The 22,841-nt window shown below is 43.4% G+C and overlaps 1 protein-coding gene across 4 annotated transcripts in view; it reads right to left on the minus strand.

The window, feature by feature from the left end:
• vn (membrane-bound neuregulin protein vein) overlaps positions 1 to 22,841 on the minus strand; it is a 198,100-nt gene that overhangs the window by 7,724 nt on the left and 167,535 nt on the right. For 2 of the 4 annotated variants that reach the window (XM_026815404.1, XM_026815403.1), the window contains exons 5-6: positions 13,844 to 13,902; positions 96 to 170 (exon numbers count right to left, since the gene is read on the minus strand). In XM_026815404.1, coding sequence (XP_026671205.1) covers positions 118 to 170; positions 13,844 to 13,902 — 112 coding nt within the window. In that variant the 3' untranslated portion in view covers positions 96 to 117. Of the gene's footprint in view, positions 1 to 95; positions 171 to 11,608; positions 13,903 to 22,841 lie in introns of those variants that run through there. The other 2 variants (XM_026815402.1, XM_018028390.2) reach the window with 2 other exon arrangements.

A 22,841-nucleotide genomic window follows, 5' to 3' on the forward strand; every position in this document is an offset into this window, starting at 1 on the left:
CTATATTTAAGCTCGCAAGCTAAGAATTCAGTGAATGGAACGGTATATCTATACGGTTAGCGAAGATCGTTAAGACTGTGGGACTGTTAATTTACCTTGACAGTGCCGCTAGATGCGCTAGAAGCGGGCGAGCGTCACGTCCTCGGCGAACGAAGAAAACTTATCCATATCTTCGGTGTTAGCACAACAGAAACGTTTCATTGATACCATTAATTTCAATGAATTCATTCACGACGGGCTATCTCAATTCTTTCGTTCGATATTCTTCAACCTTTCCCGGTTCGTTAGCACGGAACTCTTTTTATAGCTATTGTCTTTTTACAAATTTTATTCATATAACGGTAATAAGTAATATTTTGTGATAGAAGAATTTTCTGAGTATCAAGCGGTTTGCGGCAAAAGGGTAAACATTCGCGTAAGGAAATTCACGGTAGAAAGAATGAATCGAACGAAAGAATCGTGGAAGCCGAGTGACAATACGAGCAGTATAAACGCAAGTGCGCGGAAATTCATGTGGGAAAGAGAAGTTTGCGTGCGTTTTTTTTTAGAAAAGTGGGTCCGGCCTCGTACTACACCGGCGGTCGTCTTACGGGCTCTTCAGGGCTCTCGGTTGACCCTCGAGAAGAGCGAGCACGAGAGTCTAGCGAGCGCACGGGGTCCAGAAACGGTCATAGTTCTATTTCCGTCGCTCGTGAATCATTCTCGCTTCACCTATCTTCCTTAACGCCGGTATAACGCTGTTATATGGTCCCGTTGAAAGACGCCGCGTCTCTGATAAAGCTCCTATCGAGAATGATTACCTAGATAGAAACCGTTCCCAAAAAGATCCCCTCGCGACGACCGAGAAAAAGCGTTTCCGATTCTCCTATGATTTCCCGTTCAGTAGACCTAACGATGTTCCTGGCCAGTTCTCTAACTTTCTAGACTATATCCGCTCGGTCAGCTGACAATGCAACACGACGGAAATTTGACTGGAGTCGCCGGTAAATGGTCCATTTCTAGCGATAAATTCCTTGACGGTGAAGTTACCCTCGGGATTCGCTTTAACGACGCGTACGCTGTGCCGTTAAAATTCATCGGCTTCGAGCTCGCTAGCTGATCAACGCCATTTCCCCATGGCGTATTTCGTAGTCGCTGCTAATCGAAAAATAATCTCGAGCCACATCATCTACTAGCCTCGAAAATTAACAGCAGCTTAAGCCGTGGTCCAGTTCGTGGATTAAGCCGATTTCAATTAACCAAAAATTACACGCCACGATAGAGTACCGTATTCTATCGCGAGCAACGGATCCCGAAGATCGAGATCTCGGTTTGTGATACCGGATCGCCACGGTGCTCGATCGGCCAGCACCGCGTTATCCAAGTGCATAACGGGACGATAGCCTCCGTCTCGCCACGGTAATGCGTATCAGAGTACATTTCACGGTTGATCGAGACCCATCCCAGCGCCATAGACAATTTCCCAAAGGGTTCCAGACCGATATAATAGGGTGGCCAAGGTACATACCGTGGCCGCGTAACTCCATCGCATTACCGTTGACCCGAGAACAACCCTGGGTGGTCACGATGCACATTCGTTCTCTCTCGGGGTGAATTCGTCAATGGTTCATCGATGTTTGATCGAGACTTGCTTCCAGTGTCAATTCGTGTCAGTTTTCGGCATGTCGTCGTTTCGCCTTTCCCTTGCTCTCCTCTTTTCAATCTTTTCAAGTATTTTTCAATCCTTCATTGTATGAGCATTCTACAGCTATTTCATTTTTGTTTATTTTATTTCAAAAATATGCCACTTCTCTAAATATTTTTAGTTATTTCTCATATACATTGGAACAGAATAGGGAGAATTGTTTAATTGTGTGGTTATAGGAGGTCATATTGTTTACTTGACGCTATAGTTTATTGCAAAACGTGTCGACATGTCGACGTGACGAATCATGTCTCTTCGTCCGCGCACAGACGAAAGTAAGGGGTTGCATGACACACGCGGCTCGGCTGGATGTTTGTGGACCACCGAATGTCCAAACGAGTCGTTATAGTTTAATGTGTCGGGTGGCATCGTAATACGGATTCATTGTCGTCGGGAGCATCGCGTCGCGCGTCAGGGCGGTCGTTCGCCTTGTGTAAACAACGCGTACATACACGAGGTTTGAGACGAGAAATCCGGCAACCGCGTCTATGAACCCGTGGTTCCGTGAACGTGGCTCTCTCCTTATAACTGTACGCCATTCTCTCCCCGGGGACGTATGTCCTTATACTGGCGCCGTGAGCTTTAATGAAACCCATAAAGCGCTCTATGGATCGTGCTTGTGGTGGTACGCCCGGCTATACTATGTTTATGAAATGGAACACGTTACGAAGGTCGAAGCACGCCCCCGTGAGAGTGCGATTAATGATTGAAGCGACCTGAATACAAAGACGTAGGAAATCTGACCGTGAACCTTGCCACTTTCGGTTTAATCCTGGACACAGAATTCACAGTTATCAATATTCAGATACCTATTTTAATTTAAACCGCGTACATAATTTTTGTCAGCAATTGTTAACTGATAGTGTGTTTGAATGGTCGTTGGTACTAATTAAACGGGATTAGAGTACGCGGAAACGATTTGAAATGTCGTTCCTCGTCTCGATTCTTTGATTAGAAACAGTCTCGTTTTCCCTGCGGAACGGGGACACGCGTTCTGGCCTCGTTCACCATTGTACGCGTTGCGGATGACAGTTCCCCGAATTTCAAAAGCCGGAGAACGAATCGAAAACAACCCGGGAAAAACGTCGCGTTTAAGTCTTTCGATTTCCGCGAGCCTGTACAACACGTTTTTCCGATTCGACGAATATTCGTTTCACGACTGAGGTTGGATTTTGTAACGAATTTTCGTTGACCGGAAGGAGAACGAAACGGGTGTATCGATTGGGAAAGTACAAAAAGGGTACTAGCGGAATTATCACGAATTTTTCACAGATCGGAAGCACACTTCCTTTCACGAGTCTTAGGACACTTACAAGCATTTGTTGTCTATAAAAAAATTATTAATGGGAACGTTTTTGTAAATCTTTAAATACTCGTAATCGTATAACAAATTATAGAATGACTAACGAATATGAATTGTTTATCGAACTAAGGAATATAAACAATTCTTATCAGCCATCTTGAAATTCGATTCATATTATTCATTAAAACATCAAAAATTTTCGTTTGTTAATTCATATTCTTATTCTCAGAACTATTATGCATTTTTTAGGTGCTAAAATTGATGATCAGGTGTGGAGCCCTTTACACTTCGATCCCTTAAGAATGGGTTTAATTTAAATGATTACGTTTGATAATGACTTAATGCTCAGAGCGTGGCAATCAGGTTATCATTGTTTCATCGTTGTTTCAGCTGTCGATACGTGTTCCCTCTTCATACATTTTAATTTACTGACCTTCCATGGCGCGCCCGCACGCTTTAATTCATTCCTTTTGTTCCCGGACCAGATCCATCATCGTTCCCTTCACCGTTCTATATCTGTTCATTGTTGTAACCCCTTTGATGGTTTCACTAAAAGTGGAGTGCAACGGCAACAATTTGTTCCAATTCTCACAACCGGCACCATACAATGGTTACATTTTTTAATAAAAAGTCTGTAGGTACAGTATTTCATGAACGTGACATTCCGTTTAACGTTTTTACGCCATTCGCGCGGAGTTATTAGACATTTCCTAAATTAGCAATCTTTCCAATGACGTTAATTGCTTGTTATTTTATCCAGCGGGATTAGAATTTCGATTTCTTAATTTGAATCTCGTTTACGTTCATTACATTCGTTTACATAGCTTTTGAATATTTGAAGCGAGCGAGTGGTGCGAGCGGTCATAGGAAATCGAGGTCAAGCCTGTCGTTCCGAGTTCTCGCGATGAACCGATCGGGGGAACGGTGCGTATAAAACGGGAATCGACGTTACTGCTCGACAATAAATATAAAATACCTACTTTAGCGATCCCCCTCGAGCTTAAAGTCGCCGTTAGATCTCGTACGGAAGGTGTGCACCAAAATTTATTAGAACAATCGGCTGCACCGACATTCTGACCGCGTTTGTTTTGCGACTCGGAAGTGCATAGCATCTATCGTTTGAAAAATCGAGGATGTAGCCGTGGAATAAGTACCGAGTCGTAACTGCCAGATGGAGTAAACCTACACCGTTCGTAAGATTCGCATATTCGTATTTCCAAAGCTAGGGTGGAACGTAAAAGCTGAGACGATAGTATCGTAGTAAATATAAAACTTGCATTGAATACATATTCGAGGAAATCGTCGTCGTTAAGTCAGTACGGAAAAATGAAGCATTCGCGAGCCAAACTTTGAACGTTAAATTATGCTTTTGTTTTCTAATTCCGCAAGATAGACTCGAGGGGTATGTTTGATGTTTATCGTCGAGTAATAAGAAGGAGTAGACGAAGAATCGAGGCGCCGACGTCGTCAGAAATCGGTTGTTTACTTGCGGATGATGGTGTCTCGTCGTTGACGTACTTAGACGTATTAAAGTGCTCGAGCGAACGATCCGTAGCCTCGTAACGTCGGTCGTTCGATGGGTCGTCGAATGCTCGTCGCATAACCGACCGACTAGCCTGCAGCCGAATTTTCATGCGAGAACGTCGCTCGTAAAAGCCGGCGCCTCTCTCCCGTAATCCTGTGGCCACCCCCGTTCGCTCTGTTACCCCCTTGTGCTTTACGATCGTTTCACCTCCGCGCCGGAATGACATAATGCAAAGCGAACCAAGATTTACATCCCATTTACCTCGGTTCCCGCGATTGTCCAGGGTTCCAACGGTACTTCCTATTCGTATTTCGGATTTTCTGCTCCGGCCACCCGCGCCGCCGCCATCCCTTTGTTTTCTCGTCCGAGAATTATTTCGTTTCGGGGCTGGGGGTTGGCTCATCCCCCCTCGGTCGTGCGCGCAATTACCGGCCGCCCCTCTGGCGCGCGTGCTTCTTTTTTTGTTTTGCTCGCAGCGGCACGTCGCGCGGCTGCGATATTTTTTTCCACTACTTGTTGCTCCTTTTTTTCGCCGTTTTGCCCGCGTAATTGCGCTTTAACAGTCTCTCGCCGATGTTCCTGCTTCTCTTTTTTTGTTCATCGTCGCTGGCTCCGTTGTTTCACGCGCGCGTGTCGGACTCGCGTTCACCCTCGAGCGGGCACTCGACTATCGATGCCACTGGAGACAAAAGGGTGTCGGGAACGATAACGCTTAGCGTTACCGATGATGAAATGCGAAACGAGCCAAGGTTTACATTTACGTACCGTCCTCACGCCGAATTCTCTCCCATTTGTTCTACAAAAAATTCCATCTGCATTGTTATAATTTCACTGAATTGAATATCGCCTGTCCATTCTATCATAGTTTGTAATACAATTGGAAATCTTCCTTGTTTCGCTTGGTTCAAAAATTTCCAACAACAAATTACCAATAGAATAATTCGTTTGAGCGAATGTCGCCTATTCTATCGGGTTTTACGGTTTGAAAAACAATTTGCGAATGTACACTGTTTCCGCCTGGTTAAAAGGCTCCTAGCAGTGGATTTCGTACAGTAATCGGATAGTAATCGATTAGTTTAGTTGGTTGGTGCCGACGAACGAAACAACGTGTTCGCAATGAACAAGGTTTCCGGTTGAAACGAGATTTTCCTCGTTTGTAAATTTAATCCCCGCCGAGTTGTATTTCCGCGTGTGCTAATAACGCGGAATCTGCGTAACAAGCGGACTAACAGATCCTTTCAATCACGGCTTTGAACCCATTCAAACCCGAATATTTTCGTTTTCATATTTTGCATACACAATCTTGTTTGCTACGCTTCTATCGATTGTCAAATACTGCATACATTCTGTATCTATCGTTTGGTTGACCTTTTCGCTGTAATAGCCTAGCTGTAACCAGCGGAAAGGTGTATCTAACGTTATGGAGAAAGAAAATTGAATCTGCAGACAATAGGAACGCTACATGTGATGCATATACGAATTATTATTAATAATGACTGTATATTGCAATTTTGAAATGATGACAGAAATTCTATCTAACTTGTATTTTGTGACTGTTTCTTTTTGTACAAAGCAACGCGTTGTAATTGTTAAATGAAAAATACTGAGCACCAGTAGCGATAACGTCCATAGTTGTGATGGAAATTTTTGACGAATTTTCGAAATTGTTCCGACCCATTGTGGTATCACTCCACTACAAATAAATAGTCCCGTCGAGTTCAGTTTTCCATGGCCTCTTCGAATTTTTATAACCGAACGCGGCACGTTTCTGGCTAAAAAAGAATGTGCTGCGATCGTTTCGACCATCCTCAAAATCTGATATCGTTGCTGAATATCGTGACAACAGTTTTGAGCTCCCTGCTTTTAACGATCCTCGCTCGCGCTTTTTCGTTTATCCGCCCTTCTCGTTCGATGGCCCAACCGACTTTTTCCAGTGAGTCCTTTCAATGCAATAGTGTAAAAACGGTTTCGCTGAATGAACTGTTCTACGGAATTATAGATCTTAAACAAGAAATTCAAGCGTTCGTGTGTAAAAATATATTGTTGCTTTTTCTCCATCACTAGAAAAAAGTAAGATTGGAGGACCCTTTGATTGTCCGTTCCTCATCAATTCTTTTTCTCCGTCAACGCATTGCTAGAGATGTGTCATTGTGGTTCATACGTCAACGTGTTAATGCAAATACCCCGGGTACGTACTACGAATAACAAGTTTCAATGGTACAGTTTGCGAACTAAACTTCGCGTGGAGAGGTTCGAGTTTTGAAGCGATGCAAAGTTCCCTTCTGACGTGGAATTAACTCTTAATAATCGTCACGAATAATAGTAACCGTGTAATACAGTTTCACCGAGTTCTTCAAGCTCTTGATACTCCGTGTGGCCTATCCATCTTTTTCTGTCATAAGGAAACATACGTCAATGTCAGGAATTGTAGATCAGATTTGATTCAACGGCGAGTAAAGTCAGAAGCACGAAGTAGATCATATAAGTATCATACTGATACGGCGGCGAGACTAATGAGAGAGATGCATTCGGAGTCTCGAGTTCCGGCTTGGATAGGATCGCCTCGAATCCTCTAATTAAGACGGTAATGAAGGCCCTCCGGGCGAGACCGATCACTTTCCTCTTTCGATAGCAACCCCCTCGTCACTCGGCCATCCTTGGGACGGGCAACGAAGGGTGGGATTGTCGGCCGAGGATTAATTGTATAAGCCCGTACACGAGCATCCGCTATTGTTAACGACTTGTCCGTTAATTAAATTATATCTAAATGGGCAGCTTTGTTTCCTTATACGAAATTGCAGAGGTAAATTTATCGTGACAATATTTGGAGTTTCATAGATTTAAAGAATGTAATTCAGGATCCTCATAAATAAACGTTATTTGTTTAAACATCGGTAAAATATTCTGAGGGATTTAAGGATGTATTGGCTATACAGTCAATCCCAAAAGTTTATGTACCTTAGAAAAACGCATTTTCTATAATTAAAAAGAAATCAGACGTCGGAAGAAATTGTACCCCTTGAAAAAAGTTCGACAAATTTCTTTTTCTCAGAATTTCGAAAAATGCTTGAAATAAAAGTTGTTTTTCTTCTAACTTCGATATTTAACAAGTTAACTATGATTAATCGGCATTTTATGGGTACTGATAAAATCCGACCATTCCACCGTCGAATCAGCGAACTTTTGACAAAAAATTTCGTTTTTCCTCAATAACTCCTGAACTGTTAGACTTACGAGAAAATTGCATAATACCTTTCTTGTAGAGGATGACGAGATCTACAATTTCTGTATAAAACTTTTTCGCTAGCGTCGATAGTTTATGAGTTATTGACGAAAAATAAAAAAACAGTTTTTTGCAAATTACTCGTAAACTATTAACGCTAGGGGAAAGTTTTTATACAGAAATTGTAGATCTCGTCGTCCTCTACAAGAAAGTTCCTATGCAATTTTCCCATAGATCCAACGGTTTGGGAGTTATTTGCAAAAAACGAAAATTTTGCAAAATTTGAAGGGGGTACCCCTTGGAAAGTATGTGCACCCTTTTCTGTGTATCCACGAGCGGATTCTGGAAGAGGGGAATAAACGAGTCGCATTGAAAATTCTCTGTGATTCGGACACACAATTGATTAGTCGCACAGTATTTGCACGGGCCACTTAGTCATGACCGCGTCGTGTTTTCAGTTTATGTCGGGTCAGGCCTAATGCGTACGCGAATCAGTCGGATTAGTCGCTCGGTGACCCTCGTGGCAATAACGATCTTGGAATCCCCTTCCGCCTCCCCCGTCGACCATCATGTCCGTCTGTTTCAAATTGTGTGCTGGAAGATTATCCAGGATGATCCCTAGTTCCTCGAGGATTCATCTCCATCCGAGATATAGCGAGCTCATCAATTGTAAACTTACTCCTTTTCTTTGTAACTGAATTTCTTCTTTGGCTTTATACCTGTCGGTGATTAACGAATAATCTAGTTTCAGCTTTTGTTTTTGCACTGATTATATTCTATCCAGCTTGAATAAAGAATGCAGTTTCAAATGTTCGAAAATAATGATGCGACGTCGGATAATAATATAAAAAATATCTTTGAAATATTTGATATCCAATTTAAAGAGGAGCTACCGGTATGGCAAGAAGAGGCGATCTGGTTTTCCGATAAGAGTTGAACTTCGCAGTCTTTCCCGTCGCTTATCGCCGGTATTTTCTGTCAACGTTTCCATCCGGTTTTGTTTCTTCCACAATGCCTTGATCTGTTGTCTCCCTAATTTTAAGCTCATCATTTCTTAACACAAATCGTCCTCATAATCAGTTATCTTCAAAATTCCATCGGAGATTTCGACTGGCAATTTTTACTTAAACCGTTTTTCATGCCCGCTCTAGCCGGAGAAAACACATGTTATTACAATTTGTTCTGATGTTTCTCATACAAACATTATAACATGGGATGAATAGTTCACATTGAAGGAAGTGTTTATTCACGATCTTGATTACGATTTTGTAATGATGTACAACATAACGTTTGGCCGGTCGTAATCCAGTAGGACAATCGGAACGTTTATAGGCTTCATAAGATCCCAATTAAACGGACACGTAGGTTAACAGCACGTTCATGCGTGGACGTGTGTTCTGGCTGGACAGCCAAGCTCGAAATCACGTATTCGGCTTCTGGGCGTCGCGTCGCGACGTCAACGATGGATATCCCTCGGGAAGGACCGGGACGTTGACGCATGAATTTTGGCTTTGGTCGCGACGCTCTTCAAATAAAGTTATCTCACCTCGGTTTGCGGTGTGTATCTTGTTACCATTACGGAACACGCGTGGTGTTTCCTCACCCCTCTGTTCGGAAAGTTGCCGTACGAGTAACGTATCCGATGACGATAATTAATTAACACAACGTTAAAAAAAGTCTTGACGGTCTTCTATTTTCTCCCAGATGCGCGTCGGTTTACTCCCTCGCGAGTTTACCCGGCTCATTATTTTCCCAAATTTCCCAAGTGTTCTAATGATGGATCCCTTTTCGATAATTAGCACGCTGCGATTAATCATTGGCAATGTTTCAGAAAATTCGTGCCTAACCCTTTTTTGATCGCCAGAGATTTCCTGTAGTTTATGTTGTGCCAAAATACTTGTAGAAAAAACTAGCTAATATATAGGGTGAATCGATGAGAATAATCATATGACCCAACTGGTAATTCTCTAATTACATTAGAAGTTTTATATAAAGTCAATATTTAATGGAGTTTGTTGAATAATCTCGAAAGAAATGATAATCGATTTTCTCAAGAGTTGCTAATAGAATCAGAATGCTCTGTTATTTTAAATAGCGATTCTTCTTAAGTCACTCTGTACGTACGAGGGATGAAAAGCGAATAAATTTCGCGGCCGAGGCCAACAGCGTAAGAAGCAATTTCTCTTCGCGTACATGCGCGAGACAGGTTTAATACAACTCGGTCCGGTAGCTAGGTATTCATACGTTTTATTTCACTCGGCGAACGTGACCGCGTTTTTCACTGAAATCGGCATGGCAAAAGCACGGGGGAATAAGATCCGCTGGAAGAATAAAGCGGACGATAAAAAATCGCGTGCGGAAGTTAACAACAGCATCGGTTTTCGGTGGAATTTTTTTCGTGGCAAGTTCTTCTTTCTGGAGAAGAAGTTTTTTATTGTGATGTGTCAGCGAATCTATCAGAGCGGACTGCGACTCGATATTTCTGCTTCCATTATCGTGTTGATTCCTGATCCGTTCTTCCTTCGGACCGAACGAATCGAATTTATTTCGCATTATTCTCCTCGCCGAAGGAAAAGCTCCTCTTGTACTATGTAAATCATTTTTAATTTCAAGCAGCTGTCAGACGTTGTATATTGGTTTATATTATTTGTTGGCTCGGCTCGTCCATAAATTATCATACTTTTTATAGGAATTTTTATCGATCTCGATCTTCGGTGTACTCCGTTTCGCAATAGGATCTATTTTCTTGATATTCAATAAACTGCGGATTTTTATAAGGAGTATTTTCGTGATGCTAAAAAAAGAAACGTAAATTGAGATTTCTTTTACCTCTAAAAAATAATGAGACGTACTTATGTTGATCTGCGATATTGCACATAATCTTGCACGTTACATGCATTCTCCGTATTTCTTGCGCATAAAATTTTTCTATAAATGCATAAAATCCGTAGTCTAGTGATCGGAAAAGAAGTTCCTATCGAGACGAAAAGTTCGATTAAGGAGTTGCGGTTACGAGGATCGTGCGGCTCGAGTTTTATACGATACTTGCCGCTGTTTACGACGTATCCGTTCGCGGAATGCGTCGTTTCGTGGCCTGACACGCTTTCCAGCGAGTTGTTTCGTTCCCTTTTCCATTTATATAACGTTGTTCTCGCGCATCGAATCGGTCCTTCTGATTGTAGCATGGTTCTTTGACAATTTCGAAATGAAAACGGAAACGTCACGCTCTCATTCGCCGGGTTGTTTATCGCCTCTCGTTCTCCCCCGCTTGGGAACAGACGTGCAAAAGCTATTTTCCACGGGGAATGGTGCATGGGGCACGGGACTTGGGGCAGGGGGTTGTGAAGTGACTTGTTCTCTCTCGAAACGACTCGCTGGAATGCAATAAGAAACTGAAGGCGGACGGGGGAAACACTTTGCTAGCTATGAAAATTTCTATTGGCTTTCTTCGAGGGTTCTTTCGTCGCGACGCGGGCTCGTTTCCGCTCCGCGGCCTGAATCCGTCTATGAACTTTCTTCGAGGGAGGAAAATCTTTTGTCTCGGGGATCGGTCGTTCCGCGCGCCGTTGTATTTGCCTTTCCCCCTCCGCCTGTCTTCTCGCAACGAGATTTTCGACGCGACATTGTCGGAAACTCCGGGGAACTTAATCGGTACGATCGTCACCCATTCCAGCCCTTGTTGCGAGTTTTCTCGCCGAATCGGGGGGGTGGGCTGCGTAATAAAAGAAATAAAAATTCGTACACCTACCTTGTTGGGCGTTTTAACGAAAAACCGAGGGAAACTTAACGTTTAACCCGTGAACGAAAGAATGTTCGGAACAAAAAAGTAACGAAATAAAGGTACGACGCAATAAGATTAAAAAACAAAAGCGATTGCCGAGATGGAGATGACGTTTAATCGTAAATCAATAAAATTAATGAATTAAATAAATAAATTAAAAATGTTTATACACATATTTATATATATATATAATATATATAATATAATATAAAACATAAATAGGGTCCCGAGACTGTTGGAGCACAGCGCGCATCCCACATGCCCCCCTCCCATCTTCACGCTATTTTCCTTCGCACGATCTTTTCTTTTCTCTTCCTGCCAACCCGTAAAGTCGAGAATTCCGGAAGAGATCGAGTCGCCATCGTATCCGTCCAAAATATTACTACCCCACTTTCCTGCCGGTAGTCGTCGAAAAGAACTCGCGTTTCATGGTCCGAAATAAAAGTGTAAGTAAACTAGCAACAAAAATCGTGAAAGAAAAAGTTGAATAAAGTACAAATTTTAACGCGATTCGACTTTATCCAATCGTCTCTTTCTGATAGTTCTCGACCGAACGTGCGCGTGCCCGTTTCCTAATCGTAGCGAGATTTTGGTTCCTCTCATTTATTTCCTTTCTCACGCTCTCTATCGTTTTTAACTACCTTAAGTCTCTGCATTACCTAATCTAACGCTTATTACATTATTATATTTTACATAAAATTGTTTTTGCCTAGTGGTCTCTCTTTCACTCTCACTCTCACTCTCTCCCTTTCTCGCTTTCATCGACCGGCCAATCGGTTTCTCGTTTCCCGCGACGTTATTTTTACATTCGTAAAGAGGTTACGGCCCTTATCAATCGTTGCTGGAAAATTTCTTGAGAAGCGAGTTGAAACCGGCGAGGCGAGTGAATCACGATATTTATTCCGGCCGCGCGACACAATCGACGGGACAAGAGAGGCGTTTCTCGAATTGTCTCGGCAGCGGCATAAAAATACGAACAAATTTTCGGGCAGACGTTTCGAACTCTATACATATATTCAGCCCGGCTCTCCGGAGTTTCTCTTTTGGCGTCGTTAGACCTGTTTTTCAGGACAGACGCTCGGGCGCGTGCTCATCTTTCGTTAACCTCGCTCGATTGAACGGGTGCGTGGCCCACATTTTCCAACAACGACACAATATAAGGTGCCAAACCCTCTCCGCGAATAACGACGCGATTTTTTACCGGAGAAAGGGAAAAGTCATCGAGAGGATCGCGAAATCTCGAGTCGCGCCTACGAGTCTGAAAATCCTATTGATCGTCAAACGTCCTCGACGCGTTTCGAGTATCGCTTCTTCCTCCGTGAAAACCGTATGCAATCCTCTCGCAGCAGTTTTCTTGCACGAATTTACGTAGACGACATAATATGTATATCCCGCATTTTTCTCACGACGTTCTTCACGTTTGAGACCCTGGGCTCTTTGGTATTGTTCTCCAGTGGAGACTCCGAAAAGTGCGACCTTCGACCGTTCTTCTGTCTGGGTTCCCTCTTCCTTTTTCTTCGCGTTCTCCATCGGCGGCGGTTCGTAGGTCAAGTACCACTTCTGAATCACGAGCGTCACTCGAACGCTCTCTTCTTCTTTCGGTCCTCCCGATATGAAACTGAAGGGGTTTAGCCGCGGAAGAAAAATTCCGCCGTCATTCTTTCTCCCTTGCACAGGCCCTCGGACGTGCACACGCGTCATACACATACCTGCGCATGCTTTTCCTCGTGAAGATAAAATTTCTGATATCACGACGACGATGTATGAGCGATACAATCGAGGGGAGAAGAGTATAGAAGATGCTCGTTAGAAACGGACGAAGAGAAAGAAGGAGGGAACGAATGCCCGGTGCCGAAAAAGAAAGAAAAGAGTGGATCATGGAACCCGTTCCTACAATACAGAGGACTCGTTCTAATGCCCGACAACAACGATTCCCGAGAAATTCGCGCGATCCCCCGTGTCTCTTTCTTTCTTTCTTTCTTTCTTTCCTCTGTTCAAAAAGTTGTCACGTGCGTTCCCGTTCGCGGGTAAGAAGATATATCTCGCTCGATCCCGTCCGATCGATCGATCGTTACTATAAGTTAAATTCGCCTCCTCGTTTGCTAATTTGGTCGCGCGTTGGCCCTCTCACGACAATTCTTCTCGTGATCTCGAGAGAGGCATGCTTTTTTTCCATTTCGAGTACGTAGTACACCGAGTTTTCAAACGTTTAGAAAAGGGTCTACTCAGAATTAATGGAAGGGCCCCGCGCGATTATCGCTAGCAGTAGTACGAGGTCGATAGTCCCAGCTTGCAGGAAAACGGCGCCCTACGCCGGTTGTACACACTTCCGGTGCTGCTGACGTCCTTCGTCTCGCACCGCAGACCCGTAAAGCCCTCCGCGCATCTGCAAACAACCAAGCAAACAAATCTGTTATATGCATCAAATATACATAACAGATTATATACACAATTAGTATATATAGTACAGCATGATATGTATATAGTACATATCCTGATGCTATGAAATTTCTTAAGTAACATAAGTAGACAGAGTTATTCGTAACTGGTGGTTTATTTTTAATATACATGGTTTTGTCCAATCTATTACCAGCTGGTTATGTCTGCGCGATTCACGGTTAAATTTTAAAAGAACGGGGCGAACGTGGAGGGAGGTGAGAGACGGTGCGTCGTGTTCAAGACGTTTCTTTGCAAAAATAATATTATGCCGGCGCGGTCGTATTTATAGCATGGTTAACTAACCGCGTCCAGACGTGTCTCGTTCGCCGTTTTCACAGCCGAGAAACGGAGGACCGTCGTCATCCGGCTGTTAAGCGATTTTACACGTGTTTCGTCGTAATTACGCGTTTCCCTCTCGTTAAATATAAAATTTCAGTTACGAAAAGCGAAAGCTCCCTCTTTAACCGAGTATTTTCCGATTACCGCTTCTTGAAGAGAAACTATTCTCGCGTAGAGGAAATTCTATCCGCAAAGGAATTCCGGGGCGAAACGGCACACGTGAGAGAACAATACCGTCCAGAAATCGTAGTAGATTGTCCCATTGACAGAGTCCTGCGGGAAATCAAGGGAAGCCGCACTTTCTCTGTGGCCTTGCGGTTCGACGTGATCTAAAGAATATTTGAGCGATCGACGCATTTTTAGACACCGAAACGAAAAGTGTTTGTCTTTATTAGAAACCTCGCCCATAAGCCTAAGACAATGTTCCATGTGCTTAATAACTACTAAGAAAACCTGACAAATATTCTAAATTAGTTATGAAACAATTTTTAAAATGAATTAAATTGGGTTTATTTGTACTTTCATTCGGTTATGCGTTTTATATGTTCTGAGCCTAATGGACGAAGATGTACATAAAGATATATTTGATTCCGCCGGAAAAAGAGGATGACTCTCTTTGCCAAGAGTTTGTCACGCATTTAAAGGGTGACAACCGACGTATGCTTTGGGATCGTTAACGGTGAAAAGCGTTATTTATTCTCCGGCCGAATGAAACATTGCAATAAATTTTCACATCGATCCTCACGACTTTTACGACGGCTGCGTCCGCGAAAAATGTACACAGCGTCGCGACTTTCTTTCCGTCTCATCCACTTTTTGCTCGCTCCGGTCGCACCCCTCGCGGATTTACGAGGACACGCGCACTGAATATATACTTTCGCGGGTAGATTTACCGGTGTAGTACACCACCCGGAGATAGTGCAATTTACTGTACCATTCACTTGAACCCATTAACGCTCGCCCGGTAACTTCGACTCGCTTCGAACACGTAATTGGCTTTCCATTGAGATTTATCGTAATCATGCGTGTTTACCGGAGCCACTCTTTCGCGTGTTGGATAAAATTCTATCGGTCGATACGCGAAAGCGTACGTACGACAATTCTGTTCGCCTTCCTTTACTATCTACTTGGAAAGCGTCGTTGACGAATGCAATATTGCACGCGCAACGATCCGATCCTCCACCGAGTAAAGTTACAACGTTCCATTTACCTTGGAAATTACCTTCGTAACAACGAATCACATATTTTACTTTTATTTTATATTTACTTTAAAAGGCACATATTTACTTTGAAAGGCGAAAACAACAGGCACAGAATTTCTATATCTATTGATCACGTTAATTAATGCCGTGAAACTTGTATAAACAAAAAGAATGTTTTCCATGCGTTTGCAGTCAAATTGTTAAAATCTGATTTTTTTTGGATCGCAGGTTTTATAGAAGCATGATTTCCTTGTTCGGGCGTAAACCCGTGATAGTGGCAGTCTACCAGTGGTGCACCATAACACTTTTGCGACGAACACGTCACAGGTGAGTACTGGAATATTTATACCTGTTTCTGCCTGCCCGTAAAAAAAACGAATGGTGGATTAAAGTTTCTTGTTACACGACCCTCGTAAAAGTTGCTCTTTTATAAGATATAGTTCGGTTAAGCACCTTTGTTCTTTGATAATTACGATTTAATGATGCTGCTCATGGTTCTTAGCTTTTACTTGGGAAGAAAGGTAATAAGGATTGTAAGCAAGCTAATAATGCTTGTCTACACATGGCTGACTGCGGGATTTATAATTAAGCGCATGTTCTCGATTATCTGGAATTAATGATCAGATGTATTAATTTATCGCAATCAGTGTTTCTTTCGTAATCACGTTAATCGATAATTCATGAATGTAATTCAATTTAGAGTCACTTGTTTTACAGTAAAAATAGTTAGAGAAATGAGGTGATCGATAGAAGTTCTCACTGTTTTCTCGTCTTTGATAAATCTGCAACTTTGGGCCCACTTGTTCTTTTTCTCTTGATGGTAGTCGACAACGAAACCCTTTCCCGCGGCGACCGCCAAGACTGTCAAACTTTCCGCGAATAAAAAGACGAAGGGACGAGTATCAAAGCGGACTCCTTGCGAGAAGTCAATCGCTTTACGAGTGCTTTCTTTATTACGTAGAAAACTGCTCACGAAGTTTCACGAAAGTTAGTCCCTTTTTCTTACCGTCGCGTCGCGAGGAGAGAGACCTTTGTTTTTTGCTGAAATGTGCGGAAGTTCACCCTTTCTCTTGAATAATTAATAAACGAATCGAGAAGACGTCCGATAAAAATTTTAAATGTCTACCTTCGTTAATGAAATTCGAGATATTATTATCTGGTTAATTGGCCACGGGTAGTCTCGTGTAATAATATTCACGCTATGGAAATTAGCAATGGTCCGTCGATCGCAATCGATGGATTCGTTTAATGCTTTAATTATTACCGACACCGTTGTGAACCGATGTGAAAAATATCGGAAATAAATTCTCTTTTAATATGCTCTCGTTATTTCGAAGAAATATCTTTATTCTGCATCGGTGATCCGACCTGATAAGTATATATTGACTTATCGTAATAATAAAATTAAAAGCATATCGGCAGGAGATTAGGAATGGAAACGGGCAAATTTAAGCAGTCGATGTTGGTTGGTGTTCGTGGTGGAAAATGGAAAAGGGATGAAGGAGTGGCTAGGGGTGGTTTTCCTCTTGGCGGTATTAATTCCCATATATGCCACTCGGCAATGCTCAGACTGTAACTACAGGACTAGCATACCGTCGTGTACGCGGGCCAGCTCGAAAGAAACTTTTTTGCGGTTTACTTAATTTAATAACGCTCCCGCGGAACGCAATTTCAAACATAACACTTTAAAGGGATAGAGCCAGCCCCTCGCGTTCAACCCTTTCCGTTGCTTTTTCCACTCTCGCACGGGTTTTATTTCTTCTACTAGCACTATCTACCTCCTTCCATCACCTTTTTTTATCACCCGCTTTTCCCTTCCCGGCTCCGTCAGTCCGTTTCTCTCTTTGAAATTATTCGAGTGCGAACCGGAACGCATGCGCGCCGGAACTATTCGCCTTTCTGAACGTGTTCACGACGACTACCGGCCTATAATGTACAGTACTTTATTCTGAAACTCTTCAGGTAACGTAGGCTAGCCCCGGTTTACCTTGCTGCGTAACCCCGCGGCCATCCTTTAGAAACTGGGTTATTTGCTCGGTCGTGTGTCGGTTCTATCCGCACGTATCCCTATCCTCTTGGCATGCCGACAAAGTTACCCGAGCCATCGCCTTACCGCCTTCCGCCATAGACAGTCGCTCACACACCCTCGTCGGCGTCCAGTTACAAACTGGCGTGTATAAATGTAACGCCTCTACCGCGATACGCGACGAGAAGACAGATTCATTCGCAAAGCGCCGGGGAATAGTAATTCAAATTCGCCGCGACTCACGTAACTGTGAAATGAGACCGCGATACCGGTTGAGAAGATATGAATACGGATTGACGATTGTAAAGTTTTGCACGTGTGCAATCGTATGGAAAATTTGTGAGATAATAGAGAATTTTCGTTTTCAACACGTTAAAGACCGTTCACGCGATTGTTACGTTCTATTAAGTGAAAACATATAACCGACTATTGGATTTCTTCAACATCTGTCGGTCGCGGATATATTAAGGGTTTCTCCTCGTTAAGCCGCGATGGAAACCAATCACTTGAGAAACAAATGAAGCCGAGGAGCGATTTGATAAATGGTAGCTCGAAGGATCGATTCGTTACTGCTTAATCCGGTGTCTTTCAACAGACCACCCTTCCTCTCAATGATATATTACGATCCGTGGGTTAATCGCGGTCCAAGTAATTAGCGCAAAGTTTCCCCAATCGACAGCTGTCTCCGTTCGCAAAATTTCGGGTCAAAGAGACGAATATTCCGACAGAAATTTCGAACTCCACCAATTGTATTTATATCAACGGAAACGAATGGCAACATATGCTTAATCAAGAAAAGATGTAGAATGATGTCTTGGAAAGGAGTCAAACGTTTCTATTATTTGGAGATTGTTTGATTGGAGGTCGAATTAATTGCTGAGGGAGAGGCCAATGAAGATTAAGAACGAGGGTAAATGAAGCGTCTCGTGTTGGTAACTAATCCATGTCCGTCTGAGGCAAACGATTTACGTCTCGCGTTTATGTCACGGAGGAGCCACGTGAAATGGTCTAACGTCGACGAATAGTTTTGCCGGCCGTTATAGGTAGATTTATGCTGAACCATAACCCTCGGACGTGGTATACGGGAAAGATCGGTCGGTGAAGGGTGGACAGGGGATGAATACGAAGGAGTGGAACGGAAGAGAGAGGGAGAGACTAGGCTGCTGCTGGGTCACGAGGGAAAACCGTGATGTCCCGAGGGGTGCCAGCTGGCGGGACAGGTTGCCGTCTGGGAAATTGGGACGTCGGTTAGAGCTACCTCTCGATCATTTTCCGCCGTTAACGCGACCGGGAAACAGTTTCGATGCAGAAGGAGTTCTCTCGGTGTTCCACTAGTACGGTTATCTCTCCTCTCTCCAAGAGAAACGGGTTCAGTTACGCTAGAATTCGCAAAATGATGACCACAAAAATGATTGATGCGTGCTCAAAGAACGTATCTTGCAAACATTTCTAGCGACTAGTATCCTTCGTACAAATAAATTAAAAACTATTTCGAGTATCATCGACTGTCTAATTAAACGAGAGAACGATTGATTAAATGGCCTGCGTGAAGTGAACAGCTGTAAATCGAGATTTTCGTTTCACTTCAACGTCGTGGAAAGCTTATCGCGGAGAACGATAACACCTCCGATCTGGATTTGTTGGACTTTTTCCCCTGTTTGAAGTATCGCGTCGCAAAACTTTCGTCGAACTTTCTCGGTACCATTCAATAAAGCGGCCGATTGGAAAAATTCAGGATGTGCTCTCGCGAATAAAACCAACGAAACGAACGCATAAAGTCCAGAGGACGGTGAGAATTTTACGAACGCAGTCCTCTCAAGCAGATGTCCTCTCACGACGTGCCTACCTCGTCTTCGATCTTCCTCTAATTAATTAGGCTAGCGTTTAATTAAACGGAACGACCGAGTTTCGCGAAACTGCTACGACCGGTCCCAGGTAAATCTTCAAGAATCGACGTAATTGGCCGGGCTCTCGATGCCATCAGACACTTTGTTAGTGTTCGGCCCCGAATTAATCTGCACGAACAAGCGTCGAACTTTTACGGAATACGCAACGCGAGTAATCACAGTGATTCACATGAATATTAAACTTTATTAGAGACCCGAATGATAAAGTTGAAAATCATGATTTTTCTTTCAAATTCTAATTAATAGCAACTGTGGTTAATTTTTTTACATTAAATTGGTCATCAAATTTTAAGAAGGCGTTCGAATATTAATACAAATCACTGTAAATCTACTCTGTTTGTGGTTATGATTAATAATTATTTAATTGCACATCGATGACACGAATCAGCAAGCGCAACCGTGCAGCGCGTCATCGGCCGCTATTTCGCAGTGTTATACAAATTTGCGGTCGAGCCCGTCGGAATCGTCTACAATTTCGTAATATTTATATGTATATCGTCTCTTGCGGAGGACAGAGGAGCAGGCTACACCGAAATGGGGTAGGCCGCATCAGGAAACCGATTAATTACTCCGAATGGCTGGCTGTGACTGATCGAAATCCGGCCGGAAATCCGCGTTGAAAAATCGGCGGCCGCGAAGCGGTGTACGCTACATAGAAAAGCACTTCAATCGGATTGGTCGACGGGGCCGCGTGGCATCGCATCGACTGGGTTGATTAAGTTTCTGTTTATTACTCCCGTGGACGAGGGCCACGTCGACGTTCTTCCCCTCATTATTATTCGCTTCCCCGATCAATGACCGACTTGCATGCACCCAATCGGGCGCGATACCAATTCCGGTTAATTATGTTCCACGCGTATCCACCGATATTCAACTTGCTCTTTTTTGCATTTTAAACAGACAATCCAGAGTATTGATCGACTCTTGATTTTTTATGTTAACTTTCTCATCAAGCCGTGTTTCCGTTCGGCAAAACTGATTTAAAGTTAATTTGAATTAAAACATTTTCATCGCGTATCCAATATTTCCTTTATTAGCGTACGATGCGTGGATCTTTCGCCACGATGATCGTTTATCGACACCGCACTGGGATGAAAACCGTAGACGAACGAGAGTGGTATGTGCTTGCGTAGGACAGCTCTATTTCCTTAAACGACTGTTCGGGGTAGTTACGGGGGTGGAAATGTCACGCAGAGCCCGCTGCGGGTTGCTGCTCCTGGCCGATCCCCGGGCTCAACTTCCGCCTCTATCTACGTGTGTTGGCCACATATGTCACCGAAAACTAACTTTTCCAACCTCGCTTTCGCATATAACCTTCCTTTACCTGCACCCACCCCCTGAGAGAGTCGACGCCGATCGCTGGATCAACATTTTCACTCCGGGAAAGTTATCTCCCATCTGGTCCTGTGATATTGATAAAATCGAGATGGTTGTTTACCGTTCTCCTCGCTCGTCGCTTTCGCTAATTATTATCGTCCGCGTATATTGCTCCCGAATTTCGTCATCGTTACTTGTGATCACTCTCGACGCGAAATTTGTATGTGCGAATGGTAACAACGGAAATGCATCGAGCTTGATGGAAGTTCGTAGTTTAACCTCCTAATAACGGGGCGCGATATTGTTGGGAGCCACTTCGTGCGGGATTATCATTTAAAAGCTAATCCTTCGGTTGTTTTCTATCTACGATATCGATTCCGCGAAATCTCTTTTCAATCTGTTTTAGATTTGCAGTATAATGCATAATTCATGACGTCGGCGGGACTTGTTATTCAAAGCCAATCCGCGGGCACGCGTAGGGATTGCCGCGTGCTATATGCGATTTAATACCGGGCGGGTAGCGTGTCCACGATAATTCAATCGCTAAGCCGGTCGCGCGGTCTTAATGTTTACGCCGTTACGTAACATCTGCGAGGGCGTATTAATCAGCGGGGCCATTAGTCAGCGAGCGGCGAGCGTAAAACGCGCGAACAATCCGGTACGATTCACCTTAATTAATTAAGTTACCGTGTCGCCGCGCCGCGCCGTCTTGACTCGCGCCGACCGACCGACCGTCTGTCCCCGCGCTACCCACGATTTCACGGCTTTTTCTCCAACCCCCTGTCGTTGAATTTTTCCACGACCAACTTTCGAGGGAATAAATCCTGAACAACGACGGGGCTGCGCGTCTCGCGCTAAGGCAGATTTAATTGCACGATGATCGCGCGGAAATTTACGGCGGGAAATTGCTTTCAAACTTTTTTGGACACGTTGTGCCCGCGCGTGTACGTCTGGTGAGCTTTAATAAATTCTCGTCCGGTCGAGATATAAATACAACAGCTGCTCGTAATTTCGATTTTTCGACCTCAATCTGTATACAGTTTCTACAAATGATTTTAAGGAAATTCTTTACCGGATCCAATATCGATATTGGACTTCCGTCTTTAATGGCACAGAGTTTTTGTACGCGTGCACAGAGTAATGGAAATACAATAACGATATTTTTAACGAGAGCATACAGGGTATCGTAATAGCATTACGTTGAATCGGTATCTTGTTATGTCCTTAGGAAAATTATAACGATATCCTATTTTACTTTTGAAAAATTGTTCGCAATCGAATACGTAACCCAGTATTCGATGATAATATTTGCCACTTCTCATATCAAGTTACGTTCTCACAAACTTTTATCAATACTCAGCGCTATCATCGAGATCGTGAAAATTTTAATAAATTCATAGGTCGACCATTGAAATGGTTCGTTAATGCACGCTTTTCAGTCGTTTGTACGCGCATTTTTGTCCCACGTGATATTCCATTTTCATAAATTCCTCTCGCGGATGCCTGTGCCTGGTTGTTCTTTCGCATCGACAACAACGTGATACTGCCGTTCCATGAATAACTTCCAGCGGGTTCTCTACTCCAAATAAAAAATAGCACGCGAGTTAGGAATTGTTACCAGCGGCAGGGCTATAGAAAAATTGCTTCGTTAGCAGCTCCGTGCTATCTGTGAACTTGGGTGAGAATCTCGCGATTTCATTAAGAGAAGCACGGTTATTTTACACCATGTGCCTTTTTGTCCGTAGCGTGAAATTTTTTGGGCAAAACCACGTGAAAAAAATGCGTGAACGTGTTCTCTTTGTCCGGAGGTGGAAAATAATGGCAAGCTGACCGAACGATACTAATCCCGTCGGATTATCGTCGAACGATCGCTTTCTTCGCGGCTGATTTATGCTGCCGTGTTCGCCTCTAAAGGGAGATTTACACCTCGTGAAGTTTAAAAGCGCTACCCCCACTGCCATGTCGAGAGCGTGTCTCTGGAGGTAGATTATATCGATGTCGAATTATGCGAGCTCTCTATTCGCGAACACGGAAAGGAAACGACAAGGCGAGAGCATAATTCTAAGAGTATCGAGAATAGAATAATAAAAGCAGA

The sequence above is a fragment of the Ceratina calcarata genome, unplaced genomic scaffold (assembly GCF_001652005.2).
Source record: "Ceratina calcarata isolate Rehan_Ccalc_2016 unplaced genomic scaffold, ASM165200v1 scaffold449.2, whole genome shotgun sequence".
NCBI lineage: Eukaryota > Metazoa > Arthropoda > Insecta > Hymenoptera > Apidae > Ceratina > Ceratina calcarata.